Raw genomic sequence first — 17005 nt, 5'->3', positions numbered from 1 at the left:
TCATGAATATTCATTAGGTGGGCTGATGATGTCACATCTCCACTTTCCGTTTTCTTATGTTATTACATAAAATCATAATTTTTTCATTATTTCATACTTGTGTGAATAATATGTCTCCCTTATAATGAAATAAGTTGCATCAATAAATATCTAATGCACTAAATCAGTTGTCATTCCAATTTGTCTACTTCTTGGAGGAAAAAAATTGAATAAACCTCATTTCATATAATAAAATACAAAAGAACAAGTGGAGATGTGACATCATCAGCCCACCTAATGAATATTCATGATGACTGTTTTCCCCAAATATTGCTAAACTTTAAAATTCAATTACTTTGTTATTTGTTATCCGATTTTGATGAAATTTTTGGCATTTTGCTCAGTGAATTCTACTCTATTTATTAAGCTATAAATACTTTCAGCCCGGACCATCCCTTTAATTAAACCATGGATGAGAAATAAACTTCTGTCTACTAAGTAAAGTAGACAATGTATGCAAATTGCACATGCATACTTAGAGAACACCTTTGATTAAATGTTCATTTATCTATTTTATTATGTGTTTTTGTATTTATTTAATTAACTCCTTATTTGTTTATTTATATTTATTTATATATTTATTCATTTATTTGTTTATATTTATTCATTTGTATGTTTAAATAGTGATTTTTTTTACAAATAAGCATAAATATATCAGTTTATTTGGATTATGTTTTGTATGTGGTACAAACAACTTAATTTTTGAATTTTTATTTACTTTTTTTTTCTTTTGAAAATGATTTCCCCCCCCCCAGAATTAAGGATATTGAGTCCACAGACAAGGTTTATCTCATGTAATCTTCATCTAGGGCCCATTGCTTTAAAAAAAAAAATTTCTTGTCTGTTTTTTTTTTCTTGATGTATGATACTCCATCCATCGTTCTCCTTACTTTAAAGGAAATTTACCTTGTGAAACTTAGTTGCCATACGTTTCCTGTACAGCTACTTCTCTATGTAAACACGACTACTGTATGTATTCACTCAGATTAAATTAAATATGTTAATATGTTGAGATGATCTCATATGTACAAGATGTGAATGTCTTTGTTGTTGCCTATTTAGCATCCCAGGAATACTTGAAAAATTAATCCCAGTATTTGGTAATGTAGAAGAAGAAGAAAAAAAAACCAGTAGTTTTTAGTAAAAGTTGATTAATTAAGTTAAAAAAGGTTAGATGAAAAATCTGGAGCCAGTGAAGCTTCTTATTGAGTGCAAGATACAAGCTACTGTTGTTGGTTACCTAAACCTTGCTATTTAATCGGCTAAAAGTAATTTGATCATAAAATTTTTGTTTTTTATATATTTTTTTGAAATCTGGCCCATGTTTTTTATTAGAAATTCTTTGCTTCACTAACGGTCACATTAACTAATTTCCACTTGGCCTAGCCCCATCTAGTGTTTATAGATGAACTTTTCATGAACTTTTTTTCATTTGACTAAGTGGCAAATAACTGTTAGGCCAAGGATTGTATAGAACAATATTGATAGTAGAAAGTAGGTTTGACCAAAATGGTATTAGATTAAGTGAATATAAACCAAATATACACACAAAATAATACAGAAACCCTGGTGTCAAGAATCAGCCAAGACACATCAATGCCTTAAGTATCAAGGGGGAGGGGTGAGTCCCTTTACCCCCCCCCCTCCCACAGTAAAACAGAGAGTGGGGAAAGTGAAAGAGATAACAGGAAAGAGGGAGAGATAAATTATTGATGAGGGGAAGGGCTGTAGCGAACGGCCCTGCAACCCCTTTACCCAATTAAAAAAAAAAAGAGGCGAATGGGGAGGGAGGATTAAAATCTGGGGTCAGAATGGCCTTGTTCCTAAACAAGAAAGATAGTAAGAGGGAGAAAGAGAAAACGAAATAAAGAAATTTAAAAAAAAAAATCAAAAATGTGCCGAACGGTAAGTGTGATAGGAAAGTAGAACAGTTGAAACTTTTTTCTCGCAAAATGAGAGAATGGAAGCCATTGCCTCCTGTTATAACATATAAGTAGAGAATTAGAAGGAAAGGAAGGAGAAGGGGTGGAAAAAAGACGAATGAATAGAGAGGGAGAAAATGAGGCCGGGATCGACACTATCCTTCACTCTCAAACCGCATTCAAAAAAGGACAAAGAATGAAAAGGGAAAAAATTAAAGGGGGAGGCCTGTGGACAAAATGCGCACTGCATATCTTCCCCTCAACTGGGCCAAAACGGAGGTAAAAGGGTAAAGGAGACAAAAAAGAAGAAGAAGAAGCAGTCCGAAGCGCGATCGTTTTTTTTTTAATGGTGTCAAGGTTTGCTATTTGCCAAATCTTGCCCTCTCATACCCCCTTTTTATCCTTTATTCCTCTTCTTTTCATTATCCTTCCCTTACTTTTCGTTCCTCCACCCTTGGTCTTCTTCTTTTCCTTTTCTCCCTTTGTTTTCGCTGCCAGTATGGGGCAGTGGTTGCTTCAGCCCCCGGGTCCACCTACAGCTCTCTATTTCCCTCGTCAATCTATTTAATTTTGTAAAAGAGGCCGCTAGGGCTTTAAAAGTCCTAGATTCACATTTTTTCAGTAAAAAAATTACTTTTAGTTACGTTCCTGTACTCAATTGTTTGTTTTGTGTTTTTCCTTTTCTATCTTCGTTATTTCTTTAATGCTGCAAGGTCTTTTCGGCACGGCCTCTTTTTCCCCATCTTCACTTTCACTTCCTCCTTTCCTTTCCCAAATTCTCATCCACTTCTTCTTACCCTTCTCTCCTTTTTTTTTTCGGGGGGGGGGGGTGAGGCCCCTTTCCATTTTTTTCTTTCTCTCATTCCTCTCCCCCCATTCTTTTTCATTCCCTTCTCTCCCTCCCTTCTTTCGCCTTTCTCCTTACTTTTCTCCCCTCCTTTCCCTTCCCCCTTTTTTCGGGGGGGGGGGGGGGCCCAATCGGCCCCATGAAGGTTATGAAAGGGCAAGGAGGTGGATGGATGGGAGTAATCACAATCGAAGTTTGTCAAAAGATATATAAAACTTTCTTTTAGTGACAGACAAACATCACATGATATCAAACTAGGTAAATGAAAATGACGCAAAGTGATAGTTAATTGTTTTATCACAATAACAGTATTTAATGCGGTAAGCAAAAATATATTGTGCAATCCCGGTGTGCAATTTATTGGTAAGTGGTAAATAGCCGACATAATTATTTGCCTGGTCGCCTACTAAACCTTGCTATAAAACTTTCTTCAAGGAAATGTCCTGCCTTTTCCTTATTCTGGTTTCTTCTTCTTCCTTTTCATATTCCTCTTCATCTTTTCTCCTTTTCTTGTTCCTCAATCCCTTTTCCTTTCCCCTCCCAGGGCCCTGGCAACTTTTTTTGGGGGTGGGGTGCTGAAGTAAATTTGAAAAGAAACAAAAAAAGGGGGTTCACTTTAAATTGAAGGTCGTTTTGGTACCAAAACATTTGACAAGCAAAAAACAATCAAAAGGGTTTCAACACAAAATGTTGGTCATTTTACATACATTTGTCCAATTTTACACACCTACCAGAATTCCAGGGGGTGCTGCCTAATGAAAATAATACATGCAGCATCCCTTGGGGAAAATCTTGGGGGTGCACCCCCGCTTCCCAGGGCCATACCCCCTCCCCTCTATCATCCGAAATCTCAGATCAACAAACTCGTAGAACTGACCGCATTGAGCTCCCTCTTTAGTTCAACCAAGAGTAAGACGGAAGTAAGACTTGATAAACAATATATACGGCCAGACAGTACACAGTACAGGCTGGGCCAGCGCCACACAATTGTATACGAATAGGACTAAGTGAGACTCTGCAGTATCACCGTCATACAACTTTAGGAAATAGTGTTGAACTTGATTATTCTAATGTTTCAGGCCAACAGTAAGTTATATGGTAAGGCATTTTGTATTTTTTATCGTTTCTGATATTAAAGAAACTGCAGTATTTACAAATCCAGCGCAAGAAAAGTAAAATAATCCGATGTGATTAATTGATGAAGTGAACGTGTGTGTTTCATGATTTGTGAATAAGTTACCTCGAGCGAAGTTCGTGCAGGCTCCACTCCACTTCACTACCGCTACACTACACTCCACCTACCCGAACTTCGAGACAGTGAACTCGATCGGACATTCTGAGTCACAAAGGTGGGATGGAAATCATGTTTATTGTAAAAATTAAAGAAAAATAATATAACGAGAAAGATAAACAACTTAATATCTTACTCTTCATCCATATTTCACTCCGTGTCCATCCTCCGATTATCCTCAAAATTGGTGATTTTTGGGCCAGTATCTTTTTCCTCACACGTATTATTCACGGCTGATTTCAAAACATTGCATGCGATCGAGATCGGTTTGACCTGCAACCGATCGCGATCGCATGCGATGTTTTGAAATCAGCCGTGAATAATACGAAAAAAATTCTCACACAAGTCACAGTTCACATAATATTAATTAGAATCTAAACAAATTGCTTACCCTGAAAAATACCTGAATCTGCTTGGTCTCCAAAAGAGAATTCTTGAGATATTATGCATGAAAAGACCACAGCATATAATTTAAAGTGAAGTAAGTCCCTGCTTAAATTTTCTTTAAAGTTAATGTATAAATTGGGCCAGCATGATATTTATATTAAGGCAATTGACATCATCTTGGCACAGTTTCTATTCAAAATTTTAGGTTAGATAAAGAAAAATTATAAAACCTTGTTGGAGGGAATAAAACAATAGACTACGGGGACTAGTTCCTCACACTGCATGCATGATGGCTATCCTGTGTAGCCTGTAGGGGGAGAAAGTAAAAAAGTAAAAGAAAAAAAAGATTAGAAAATCCAAACAGACGGATTTCAGCTGTCTCTAAATAATATTAGTTTGCTTTTGTTAAGTTAGAGTCACTCCCTTGCCTTACTTATTTCAATAGTATGCATTGCAACTGTGCAAAGGCTTAATTGAGTAGTTACAAGACTTGGTATTCTGAAAAGTCTCATAACTGCATACCACTCAATTGGTGGATTTTCCATTAGGAAAAATAATGTTGATTAAGCTTAAAGGTCCATTAAATGTAACTTAAGACTAGTGTGACTTTAAATCTTAGTGAAACACTGGTCTAATTATTTTGCACATAGTCCTAAAGGGTTCAGAAAAAACTTCTCCATTCTCTTGTTCTTTGTAGATTGTTTGTGGAGCTTGGGAATCTTAATCAGCCATTGCTGCTGTGACGGGTGAGCACGACAGAGGATCCTTGAGGGGTCATTGGTGTTGACTGCTGGGAGATGGCGGTGATACAGAACGGCACCATGGAGCTAACCGAACAGGACATACACAGCATGCAGCACAACCTGGCCCTTGGTACGCTCTTGACCCGCTTTTATGGCCGCAAGAGACCCGAGCGTAAATCTTTTGAGGTCAATATGGAGACCAGGCAGGTTGTATGGAGGAGGCAGGGAGGACGAACTGAAGGAGCAAGTGAGTCAACTAAATTAATTTTGATATTTCATAGATAGAATCTATAGAATCATAAAGCTATTCTTAAAGGAGAATGAAACCTTTGGAACAAGATAGCTTGTGTGAAAACAGAAAAATAAAAGAAAACGATCAATCAAAGTTTGAGAAAATCGGACAAATAATGAGAAAGTTATGAGCATTTGAATATTGCGATCACTAATACTATGGAGATCCTCACATTGGCAATGCGACAAATATGTGTGATGTCACTTGTGAACAACTCTCCTCATTACTTTAGTATATATTTCACTTAAACTGCATCTTTTATTACATCTATCAGGAGATCAATTTTTTTTCTATAGGAGGGCATGTAATACAGATTTTTAAAGAATACATCATGGATAAAGAGTTTGTATCATTTTGGGGGTATTTCATAGTCCATCAAAGGGAAATTTGTTCACATGTGACATCACACATCCTTGTTGCATTGCCAATGGGAGGATCTCCATAGCATTAGTGATTGCAATATTCAAATGCTCATAACTTTCTCATTATTTGTCCGATTTTTCTCAAACTTTCTTTGTTCTTACTCTTTGATTTTCTGTTTCGACATAAGCTTACTTGTTCCAAAGGTTTCATTCCCCTTTTAGTTAAAAGCGACTTTACAAATGACTGGTGACCCTATCGTTGGAACGAAATCAAGACCAATGAAAATCTGGTATATTTCATTTACCACAAGAAAGGATAACTAGTCATTTGCAAAGTGGCCCGTAACTTATAAACAGCTTTATAAAACCCTTACCGGGCTTACTGGGCGTTGTGGCGTGCGCCTGTAATCCAAGCTGTGGGGAAGTTACAAATTGATGCAGAGGTTCGAGGTTCATGCCCTGGTCACGTCTTTCGGACAGTGACATTAAAGGTCGGTCCCAGACGTAAATAATCATATCTGATTGATACACGTCTGACAAAACTCAAATACACACACTCCGGGCTTATTGATAAAAAAACAAAACATCGCAGCATAGTCAAATTGGGAGGAGTTTACACTCCCAATTTCAAAGTTCAAAAATATAACACTACACAAGGAAATATAAGTTGAAAAGTAAATTGTATATCGTATGTTAAAAACTCTATAATAGATTAGCATTCTATTATAATAATATAAAGAACACAAATTTTGAAGCTTTGATTTGAAATTCATTGTTTTTATATCATGTCAAGAAAAACAAAAGAAGAATACACTGTGAACAGGGGTGGGAAGGGGAGAAATGAGAAGAGGAGAAGGAAGAAGAACAACAAAGAGAGAAAGGAGAAGAGGAACAAAAAGAAAGAGGGAAAATGGATGAAGGAGAAAAGAAAAAGAAATTGAATATGAATTATACAAGCTGAAGTACACATAATTTTAGCAAATAAGATATGATCCATATATTCTGACACTAGCATTTTCTATGATGTTGGATTATGGACCGTGAAACAGCTATTGTTTGATTACCGTTCCCTTGAAGGGAATCTATTCTTGATTTTGAGTTTTCTGCAGAAAAATCATTGTGAAAGTTGGCTTCTCTGTATATATCTGGCATAGTGTCTAAAAAAAATTGAGGAGGCACAACATGACGCGCAGTAAAAATACTGAGCGAGCAATGCGAGCAAGTTCAAAATTTGACCTTTTTAAAATGAAAATCTACTTTTATGAGTTAATATAGGTTTTAATATAATATTCAGAAAATTACATATCTTGCCCTACTCCTTCCCCCCTTAGTATTTGATTTTTTTTTAGGGATGGGATGGGGGAGGCAATGGCCCCAGGGCCCCCCCCCCCTTCTGGACACCAGATGCCAGTGGTATATCTGACACAAAATTGTTCTTTTTTAGTCTGGGGAATATTCAAAATGTGTACTGTATCGGAGAGATGCAATATTTTAAATGAGCATGCACATATCTGAAAGGTGTTCTGTAAACTGTGATATCTCTTGACTAACCGAGTGATATTACACTTTAATTGAATGTCTGTATCAAAACTTCGGCCAGAAGCAACAGAGAGGAGCTTGTCTTTTAAAACTGATGACACACACAAGCATCTAGTTCTCTTGCAATTCCTCCTCTAATTTCAAATTTAGAGTAGAAATATAAGACACTGCCTTTAGATTAATGAAAATGGAAATCGTGGTTCATACTTTGGTATAAACATTGCAAATCTGTGGTAAGATTTAGAATTATTTTTCTGTTAAAATGTTTTGCATCTTTATATCCATAATATAAAAGTCTGGATGAATGCTGATCATTTGTACTGCAAATATTCATTTTTTATCTGGACTCTAAGACGAGAACTAATCTTATAATAAGAGTTTTGATTCTTTGGGAATCGTTAATTACAATTATGCTTGTCTTTTCAATGTATTATTTGTCATATTGTGATACTCTATAGAAATGTTCTGTGGCAGTATGATGTGTGTCATTACCCATGTTTTTAAGTGTAGCCATGCATAGAGCAGTGTTTGAAGTCCTTTAACGTCGAATGAAACCAACTGGTCAGTATGTTTGGGATTGTTCTTCAAAGCCACATTGCTAATTAGTTTCATTATAATGTCCAGTAGATTGTTATTGAGTATGACTAAGTTTCTGCAGTGTGTTCATGCCCACTTCCGATTTGTTTGAAGGATTCAGAGCTTACACTTTCTTATAAATGATATACATCACTTTATTGATCAAATATCAATATTTAAACAAATAGTGTTATAGTTTTTCAGATACATTTTTATAAACTGAATACTAGTAATAAATAGTAAAAGATAGCCCAGGACATGATGGCCCTTCCTTTCTCAAGCAGGGCAGATGAACATAAATAACAGTAACATGAAGTACCAACAGAGGTACCATGATGAAAGTATAACCAACCAAAGTATTTAACTCATGTTGGAAAATTCGGTTAAAAGGGTGTTGAACTGTTAATTATCATGTTGATTTGTCATTAGATTTATTAAAGTAAACATATAAACATCTATGTAAAATCTTCCATTAAAAAACATGATAATAGTGGTATTCAATGCTGGAGTATCTAATTTTAGTTTATGAATACCTTTATTATGTAGCTACATATTATTTGTTGTGACTTCCTGTTAAAATGAATCCACCATTATCACTATACACCCATACACTCTTGAATTGATGTGAAAATCATCCTAGTTTTTCGCAGTATATGTAGTCAGAAACTTTTATGTTTAATAAGATTTTTTGTTTTTGATATTTTTTTACTATGCTGCTTTGTTCCAAAGACCAAACAGGGACACTATAAAAAACCTGAATCCTTTTTTAAAATCACTACCATTAATTATGTAAAAGGAAATTGACAGATTTTCAGGCAGATTTGTGTAATTTGTGTTTTGAACCACTTATCGATATCATCATCTTTTGATTTTCTCTAACAACTTCGCTCTGAGCCAATCAGGGGAAAAATTCCAGTAGCTTATTAGTTATAACTAGTGTCAGTGAAAATAAATGAACACTGTAGTTTCATGAAATGCTTACCCTGATTACAAAGTAGCCACAGTTAGTTAGTTAAGGAAATGCAGTGTGAAAAGCATAAAGGTCCCTCTCAAAATGAGAACAGAAAGTTTTATTTGTAGTTGTATGTAGTTTTGTCTCAAGACCCATGTGTTGATCAAAATTGCAATCAGAATCTGTGCCTTCAGATTTGTATACCAATAATTTTAAAGAGAATGCTAACTAATGAAATAACTTCACCGTAGGAGATGGCAATAGTAATTTCCACATAGTAAAAGTAATGGTCATGATGTTGAACTAATATTTATTTTAATATTTTTTGTAAATTGATTTTCCTTATCATATTATGTTTTATGTTATATATTTATTTATTTATATTTTTTGTTTATTTATCTTTAATTTATTTATTCATTACATGTATGTACCTAAATCATTCGTTTAAAATTTACAAGCTGCTTTGGTTAAGGTGATTATTACTGTATAATTGCATTAAATGACATCATTCCTCAAACTGTATTTAGATTCATGTAACATGCACGCATTGACGCATACAAAATGGTGCTTCACAGAAACTAGTTCTTCCTATTAGATCCAACTCTCCAATATATTACCTCAATCATTGTATATTGAGGTAATGTACATAGTGTAGAGTTGGGTCTAATAGAAAGAACAAGTTTCTGTGAAACGGTAAATGGTGGCACTCTCAGAGATAATGCTCATTCCCTGTTGGCTGATCATTTTGTAAACATGAAGTAATTAAATGCCTGACAGTATCCCGGCCCATTTAATCCATAAATAAAATGCATCTGGGTGAATCAGAGTGAAAAGACCCATGCATACACATGTACTTTCTGCGTAAACTATAAGCTCCGTCATTCTTAATTTTCAACCTACACATGTCAGATCACTGTGGGTGATCACTCTGAACCTGGCTAATAAAGTCTGATTTTCAAGTGTCGTTGATAATTACCGGCGATTAATCAGAAAACAGCCTTGTGAAGAGTATTAAAGTACATGTATCAGGAACCTGCAAAAATATGGTTGTCCAAGTGTGATCAATCTGTTGCACAGTCATTTACTAAAATTTAGAATTCAAGTATTATGTATGCCATACGAATGAGCAGCCTTAATAGCCCCAGCTCAAGTCCCCAACTGCGCATATCTGGACATGTCCATTACCCATAACGCAACATTCTCATCAGTGTAGTCTTTAGTAAACTAGTAGTCTTGTAATGTAGGCCCATTTGAATTCTACCACATTAATTCACTTCTCAATTCATATCACAATAATTATTTTACCAAATAGCGTAACAGGTGCCTTTCTTCACAAAGTTCACCCTGACAAAAAGTGATTGTGATTATTCTTTATTGGCAATAAGAATGACCTGACAAATAACAGTAGGTATACATGTATATGCATCAATCAAGGTGCAAGTAAAATCAAAGAACAACAAAAAACATTAGTCATTACACATACAATACTATGTATACAGTACAATGTACAGTATGTGTGATGCCCTACTTGGAACCCTGTTATGCTAAGTCCGCCATTTCGTTTATTTTTTCTACGGCTGTTCTTAGCTTCACTTCCTAGAAGTATAAAATCATTCTATGTGTGCTTTATTAATGTTCGAAATGCTTTTATTGCACTATTATGAATGTTCAAAATGCTATTTGTGATTTGTGATATTGTCACATAGGGAACCTATGTGCACACATTCGGACCAATTGTTTACATACCTTTATATTAGCAAGAGTAGTGTCTATAATTATTCAGCCTTCATATGCGGTTGTAAGTGCGAACGAAAGATGGTTTTTCACATAGAGATAGACTTGTTCATCATTTAGAGTTTTTCCTTGCTTTTTATTTCAAGAAAGATTAAGAAAATGAAATAAAGAACAAAATGACAAGAAAAGGAAAAGACTGATGCCCTGCACATCCTAGTACATACCATCAAAACAGCCCCTCCCCTTCCCATCTGGGCCTACATTATGACTTGTTCCGTAAGATCAATCACTGTAATTATTGAATTTTCTAAATCAGGGAATTTTCTAAAGTTTGTCATCATCGGGGTAATAAATGATATTTTATTCACTGATCCCTCCTGATATTTCTCCCCCCCTTTTCCCTTTCTCATTTCTAAAGAAATTGGAAGTGGGTGGGCATCATATTAGCCCTCCCACACTAATTAAACACATTTGAGTTGTGTACATGTATGTAGATTACCTATTCTATTGTTATTCCTCACCTGAATAATATATGACCGTATATTCCATGACATTTGATCTAATACTGAATACATTCTGACCCTCTTACATGTATTCGTCCTTCATTTGCTCGCATAACTCTGCTAACCAACCTCATCTCTTGGCCAACTTAAAAGGTGCCAACTGTCCCCTTTTTTTACTAAAAAATACTGCAGGTTTCATGAAAACAGAAAAATGCCTTTTTCTGTATAGATCCAGAAAAGTAAAGGGCTATAAAATAAGGTGCAAGTTTGGGTACTAATGAGTGTGCCAAAATTGATCAAAATACAGATGGATGCACCAAAGTATATGTAAATACTGTATCGGTCGCTTGTTTGTAAAAATATCTTTTAATTCTGCATGCTAACAGACTACTATTGGAATTTCAGAAATACCGTACAATGTACACTCTGTACTGTTCACCATTATCTGTAAAAATCACCATAAGGTATTATTATAGAATGGATGGGAAAATCCCTGCAATCTGATTGGTTGAGAGCTATGCAAGAATTTTTACTGGGCTGCATGAACGATATCCCGATAATCAAAACGATATCCACTGTAAACAAGCTATCGTCCGAAAAGGTCATTGTGATGTCATCGCGCATGTACCGTTACGCTTGTTTACGTCAAAATTTTGAATTTTCGATCAAGGCAAAATGAATCAAATAAAGGATGCAAAATGATCTGTAAGTACAAATACGTTACCGTAATTGTCATAGGGATTAAAACTGCCTGCATACTCGTTAGTTGAGAAGTCCAGACATACGATCTAACGTTTATAGATCTACTGCCCTGGGCCTGGGCTGGCTGTGCACAGCCAAATCTCCACTCCGGGCCCAGGCAGCCGTATCTAGGCACTGGCCACCGGCGCGGCCCGGGCATACACACACAGCTATTGGAGGTCTGAGGCTGCCTCATAGATCTAGTCAGTGCAAAGCTGTATCTGGCATTTTGGGTATAATGATGCCTTTGTGCTAACATATTATCAAGTTAGGCATACATATTTATGTTTTCCAGGGTTATCAAAGGGTCTGCATTACATTTTGGAATTTTCATGCATCCGGTAAAAAATCATGCGTCCAGTAAAAAAAATCATGCGTCCAGTAAATATTTTCATGCGTCCAGTAAATTGAATTTACTGGACGCATGAAATTATCATGCATCCGGTAAATCATTAATTTTGTGGTTTATTCAATAAAATTTTTCCATTCTATAAAACAGATGATGCATGGGTTTCTTTCGTGGGTCAGTGGAACTGTGTGCACGCGGTAACTTTGGCATTATGGTCTAAACCCACTCGGCTGCGCCTCGTGGGTTAAACCATGCCAAAGTTACCTTGTGCACACAGTTCCTACTGACCCACTCTAACCCATGCATCATTTGTATACTGGGGGGGGGGGGGGGGCAGCCATAGTACATAGTGAATCTAGTCTCACTAGTTCAGACTCTGAATCATGCACTATGCAAATTGTGAAACTAAAGGTCTGTGCTTGCAGACTAAGGGGGGGGGGGTGCTCTAATTACAAGATGCAGATATTTTTTTCTACCATCACAATATTAGACCAGGACAGAATGTATAATCTTCAAGCACTAGGGTTTGATGGGTTGAAAAAAATCTTGTAAAGTTCTTTTGTAATAAAATACAGCGTTTTTCTGATATTAAATGTAGGTATGAAAGGCCCATTGAGGAAACGAAGGAAGTGAGCAGCTTTGAATTGGTCCTTGTGCAAAGGGTTTTAAATTAGTAAGAGTTCATATAATGGTCAGAAGTACCCTGTTGTTTACGTGAAGGACTTGTACTTATTTTAATTTTTTTTTGCCATGCTCTTCTACAATGCTATAGGGCCTGTCACTACACTGTAGGAACAGTTTGTAATTCAAAGAGTTGAGATTGATCCAATCAACCTAAGTTATATGGAAATCCATTATTGTCACAATTTTTCCTGCAGGAAATGTGCTCAATATCATTTATAAAAACAAGAGCTCACTGAAAGACAATGATGAATGTATCTAGAAAACTTTTTGTACGAATATGCCATTTTAGATGTTGGCGTTGCTGGCTTTCCATAGTTGTGTTTGATTGGATCAATCATAACTCTTTGTATGATGGGGCCCTGGATGTATTAATACTATAGATAAGTGTTTGCTGATGTACATGTACGTATGGCAAACCATTTACCACTTGTATTTCTTGATGAAGAAATTGAATTCTTGATATCAGTAATTGATTTGATGATATCAGGAAATCATTATACATGTATATTATGAACAAAATGGTGATTCTTGATGGGGAAATATGATTAAATTGTAAATTACTTTCCATTTGTACGTAGGTGCATGTAGACACTGGCTTAAGTTTTCCATTATTTATGTATCTTTATTACATGTAGATAACTAAAATTGTCAATTTTTAAAAGTCTATGGTTCAGGTACTTGTGTGGTTGGTTTTTGTCTCGCCTGCATAGCAGAGCGAGACTATAGGCGCCGCTTTTCCGACGGTGGCGGCGGTGGCGGCGGCGGCGGCGGCGGCAGCGGCGTCAACATCAAATCTTAACCTAAGGTTAAATTTTTGAAATGACATCATAACTTAGAAAGTATATGGACCTAGTTCATGAAACTTGGACATAAGGTTAATCAAGTATTATTGAACATCCTGCCTGAGTTTCAGGTCACATGACCAAGGTCAAAGGTCATTTAGGGTCAATGAACTTAGACCATGTTGGGAAAATTATTTTCAAAATCTTAACCGAAGGTTAAGTTTTTGAAATGACATATAACTTAGAAAGTGTATGGACCTAGTTCATGAAACTTGGGCATAAGGTTAATCAAGTATTAGTGAACATCCTGCTCGAGTTTCAGGTCACGTGACTAAGGTCAAAGGTCATTTAGGGTCAATGAACTTTGGTCAAGTTGGGGGTATTTGTTGAATTACTATCATAACTTTGAAAATATATGGATCTAGTCCATGAAACTTGGACATAAGGTCAATCAAATATTAGTGAACATCCTGCCTGAGTTTCAGGTCACATGACCAAGGTCAAAGGTCATTTAGGGTCAATGAACTTTGGCCAAGTTGGGGGTATTTGTTGAATTACCATCATAACTTTGAAAAGTTATGGATCTAGTTCATGAAACTTGGACATTAGGTTAATCAAGTACCACTGAATATCCTGTGCGAGTTTCAGGTCACATGACCATGGTCAATGGTCATTTAAGGTCAATGAACTTTGACCGTGTTGATGGTATTTGTTAAATTACCATCCTAACTCTGAAAGTTTATGGATCTAGTTCATAAAACTTGGACATAAGAGTAATCAAGTATCACTGAACATCCTGTACGAGTTTCAGGTCACATGACCATGGTCAAAGGTCATTAAAGGTCAATGAACTTTGGCCGTGTTGAGGGTATTTGTTGAATTACCATCCTAACTCTGAAAGTTTATGGATCTAGTTCATAAAACTTGGGATATAAGAGTAATCAAGCATTACTGAACATCCCCTGTGAGTTTCAGGTCACAAAACCAAGTCAAAGGTCAGATAAGGTCAATAAACTTAGGCCATGTTGGGGTAATTGTTGAAGTGCCATCATAACTTTGAAAGTTTATGGATAGAGTGAATGAAATGTGGACATGGGTGTAGTTGACAGTCTTAAGTCTCCGTTCAAATGTCATTTATGGTCAATGAACGTGGTATTATGTCATTATATGAATGATGTTTTTGTTAATGATTATTTTATAGTAGTTTTCAAAGTTAGCACTGCTGCTATATTAAATTGCGTAATGCAGGCGAGACTGCCAGAGGCGTTCCACTTGTTCTTTTTTTTTTATTTATATGTTTTATTGGGTCAACACAGACCAAGTATAAACAAAAATAACAAATCAAAGATAATTAAACTATTAACTGTGGTTGGTTTTTCATAAATAGAGACTACTAATAAATCACTTCCTTACACACATTTTAACACTCTTTTGGTGAGATACAGACTGTATCATTCTGCATTTCATCCTCATACAAGTATGTAGTTTCTGAAACTGTTTAAAGTATAGGGTATAATGACAGCAAAAATGCAAAACAAAATGAGGAAAACAAAACAGAGTAAAAAAAAAAAACAGGTAGGATCTACATAGTGTAGATTTGCTGCTTTTTGAAAGTCAGTATGAAATAGACAATATTTCCTGTTTATTATGAAAATCGTTATTTACTCTCATATGGTTTACTCTATTGTAATTTTGTACAGCTTTTTTTCCAAATTATTATGGGGGTTGTTTTGGACATTTCAGTATATGTGTCAAACCCTGTGCATTTTAGCTGATGGCGAATTTCAAAGAAAACTGTTTAACAAATCCCCTTGATCCAGAAATTCAAGTGGATCTACCAGTGAACATGTACTCCATTAAACTCCATCATGATTATGTTACCTATTAGCTTGTCATGCCAGGAAATGGCTAAACGATGCAACTTGACCTGACTTTGTATCGTTTCTGAGTCGTGCGTGACAGAAAAGAGAGGTGTGGACTGCAGATTGAGTAACAATAGGGCCGTCTGCACCATCCCGAGTTTTCAAATTAGCGCGCTATTTCTGATCCGACAAATTATCCCGATATGAACAATCTCGAGATTATTTGCAATGGAGACGCAATTATCACTCTAGTTCGTAGGATTAATCTCGAGATTGCAATCTCAAGTAAACTTGGGATTATTTGCAAAATAGCGCGCCATTTTACGAATTATCGCGCTAATTCGTAGGTGCAGACGCACTCAATTCAATTTCAATTCAATTCAATTCTGGTTTTATTGTGAAAATGGTACATGACAAAAGTCCGAAGACTCATATTATCATATTTACAAAGTAAAAATGTACATGTATATTATTAAAAGATTACAATATATCACAATTCTAGTGCTAGACAAATAATCAACAAATAAAGCCAGAAAAAATAATTTTGGACAATCTCAAAAAAAGATTAAAATTGATTGAAATTATAACATTGTAAAACTATGATCGTCAAAATTAAATCAGCAAAGTTGCGAGTAGTAAGTACATATATAAATTAACATTTACACTTTTAAAATATCATCATATTCAAAAGAAGAAAATATGTATATAAAAAAAATTGTAAATAGCAAGACAAATTTAATATTATAATTATAAGACCAAAAAAATATAAACCAGATCAATGTAATTTGTGAATAATTGCAATTTCAAATTAGTTTGGGATTATTTATTCACAGCGTCAGACCATAATGCATCGATGCCTCGCTCGAGCAGGAATCGCTCTTCTTGCGATGGTGGAGATGGGGTTTCTTGAATCTCGAGATTAATCGCGAAGAGGGCCGATTGGGCTAAAATCTCGAGATTGAGCAAACTCGGGATGGTGCAGCACTGCCTATAGATGTTAATTTTTCTCTTGTAGGCGTCCTTACCGGGTAAAGGTGTTGGTTGATTCACAGCCTTCTTCTATTAAGATTGATTTTCTATTATGCAATATTAAACTTGAAAATAGGTTTTAACAAATATTGATGCCTCATACTGTATATATGGTTTCAGTATGACACAGCGATGGTTCATACATGAAATAGGGTTACAAGAATGATTTTTAGAGCAGATAAACAGCTTTGTTTTCTGTTACATGAAATAACCATAGGCTCAAAAATTTAAAACAGCTTTGTACTTATTGATGCACATACAATTTTATAAATTTGATTTGATTTCATAGCAGCTAGGTAAGATCTCAGCAGCAATTGGTGCACAGGACTCAATCGTGTTGAAGCACCAGTAATAAAAATAAAGAAATACAG

General features: G+C 35.5%; 1 protein-coding gene across 4 annotated transcripts in view; it reads left to right on the top strand.

The window, feature by feature from the left end:
- The first annotated feature begins 3704 nt into the window (after window positions 1–3704).
- The window catches only part of LOC129269143 (1-phosphatidylinositol 4,5-bisphosphate phosphodiesterase gamma-1-like), a 77635-nt gene continuing 64334 nt past the window's right edge, over window positions 3705–17005 (top strand). For 2 of the 4 annotated variants that reach the window (XM_064095322.1, XM_064095324.1), the window contains exons 1-2: window positions 3705–3894; window positions 5184–5476. In XM_064095322.1, the coding sequence (XP_063951392.1) occupies window positions 5284–5476 (193 nt within the window). In that variant the 5' untranslated portion in view covers window positions 3705–3894; window positions 5184–5283. Of the gene's footprint in view, window positions 3907–5183; window positions 5477–17005 lie in introns of all 4 variants that reach the window. The other 2 variants (XM_064095321.1, XM_064095323.1) reach the window with 1 other exon arrangement.

The sequence above is a fragment of the Lytechinus pictus genome, chromosome 2, assembly GCF_037042905.1.
Source record: "Lytechinus pictus isolate F3 Inbred chromosome 2, Lp3.0, whole genome shotgun sequence".
Classification (NCBI taxonomy): Eukaryota; Metazoa; Echinodermata; class Echinoidea; order Temnopleuroida; family Toxopneustidae; genus Lytechinus; species Lytechinus pictus.
Note: the sequence above shows the minus strand (reverse complement) of the source record. Positions and strands in the feature narration are given on the sequence as shown.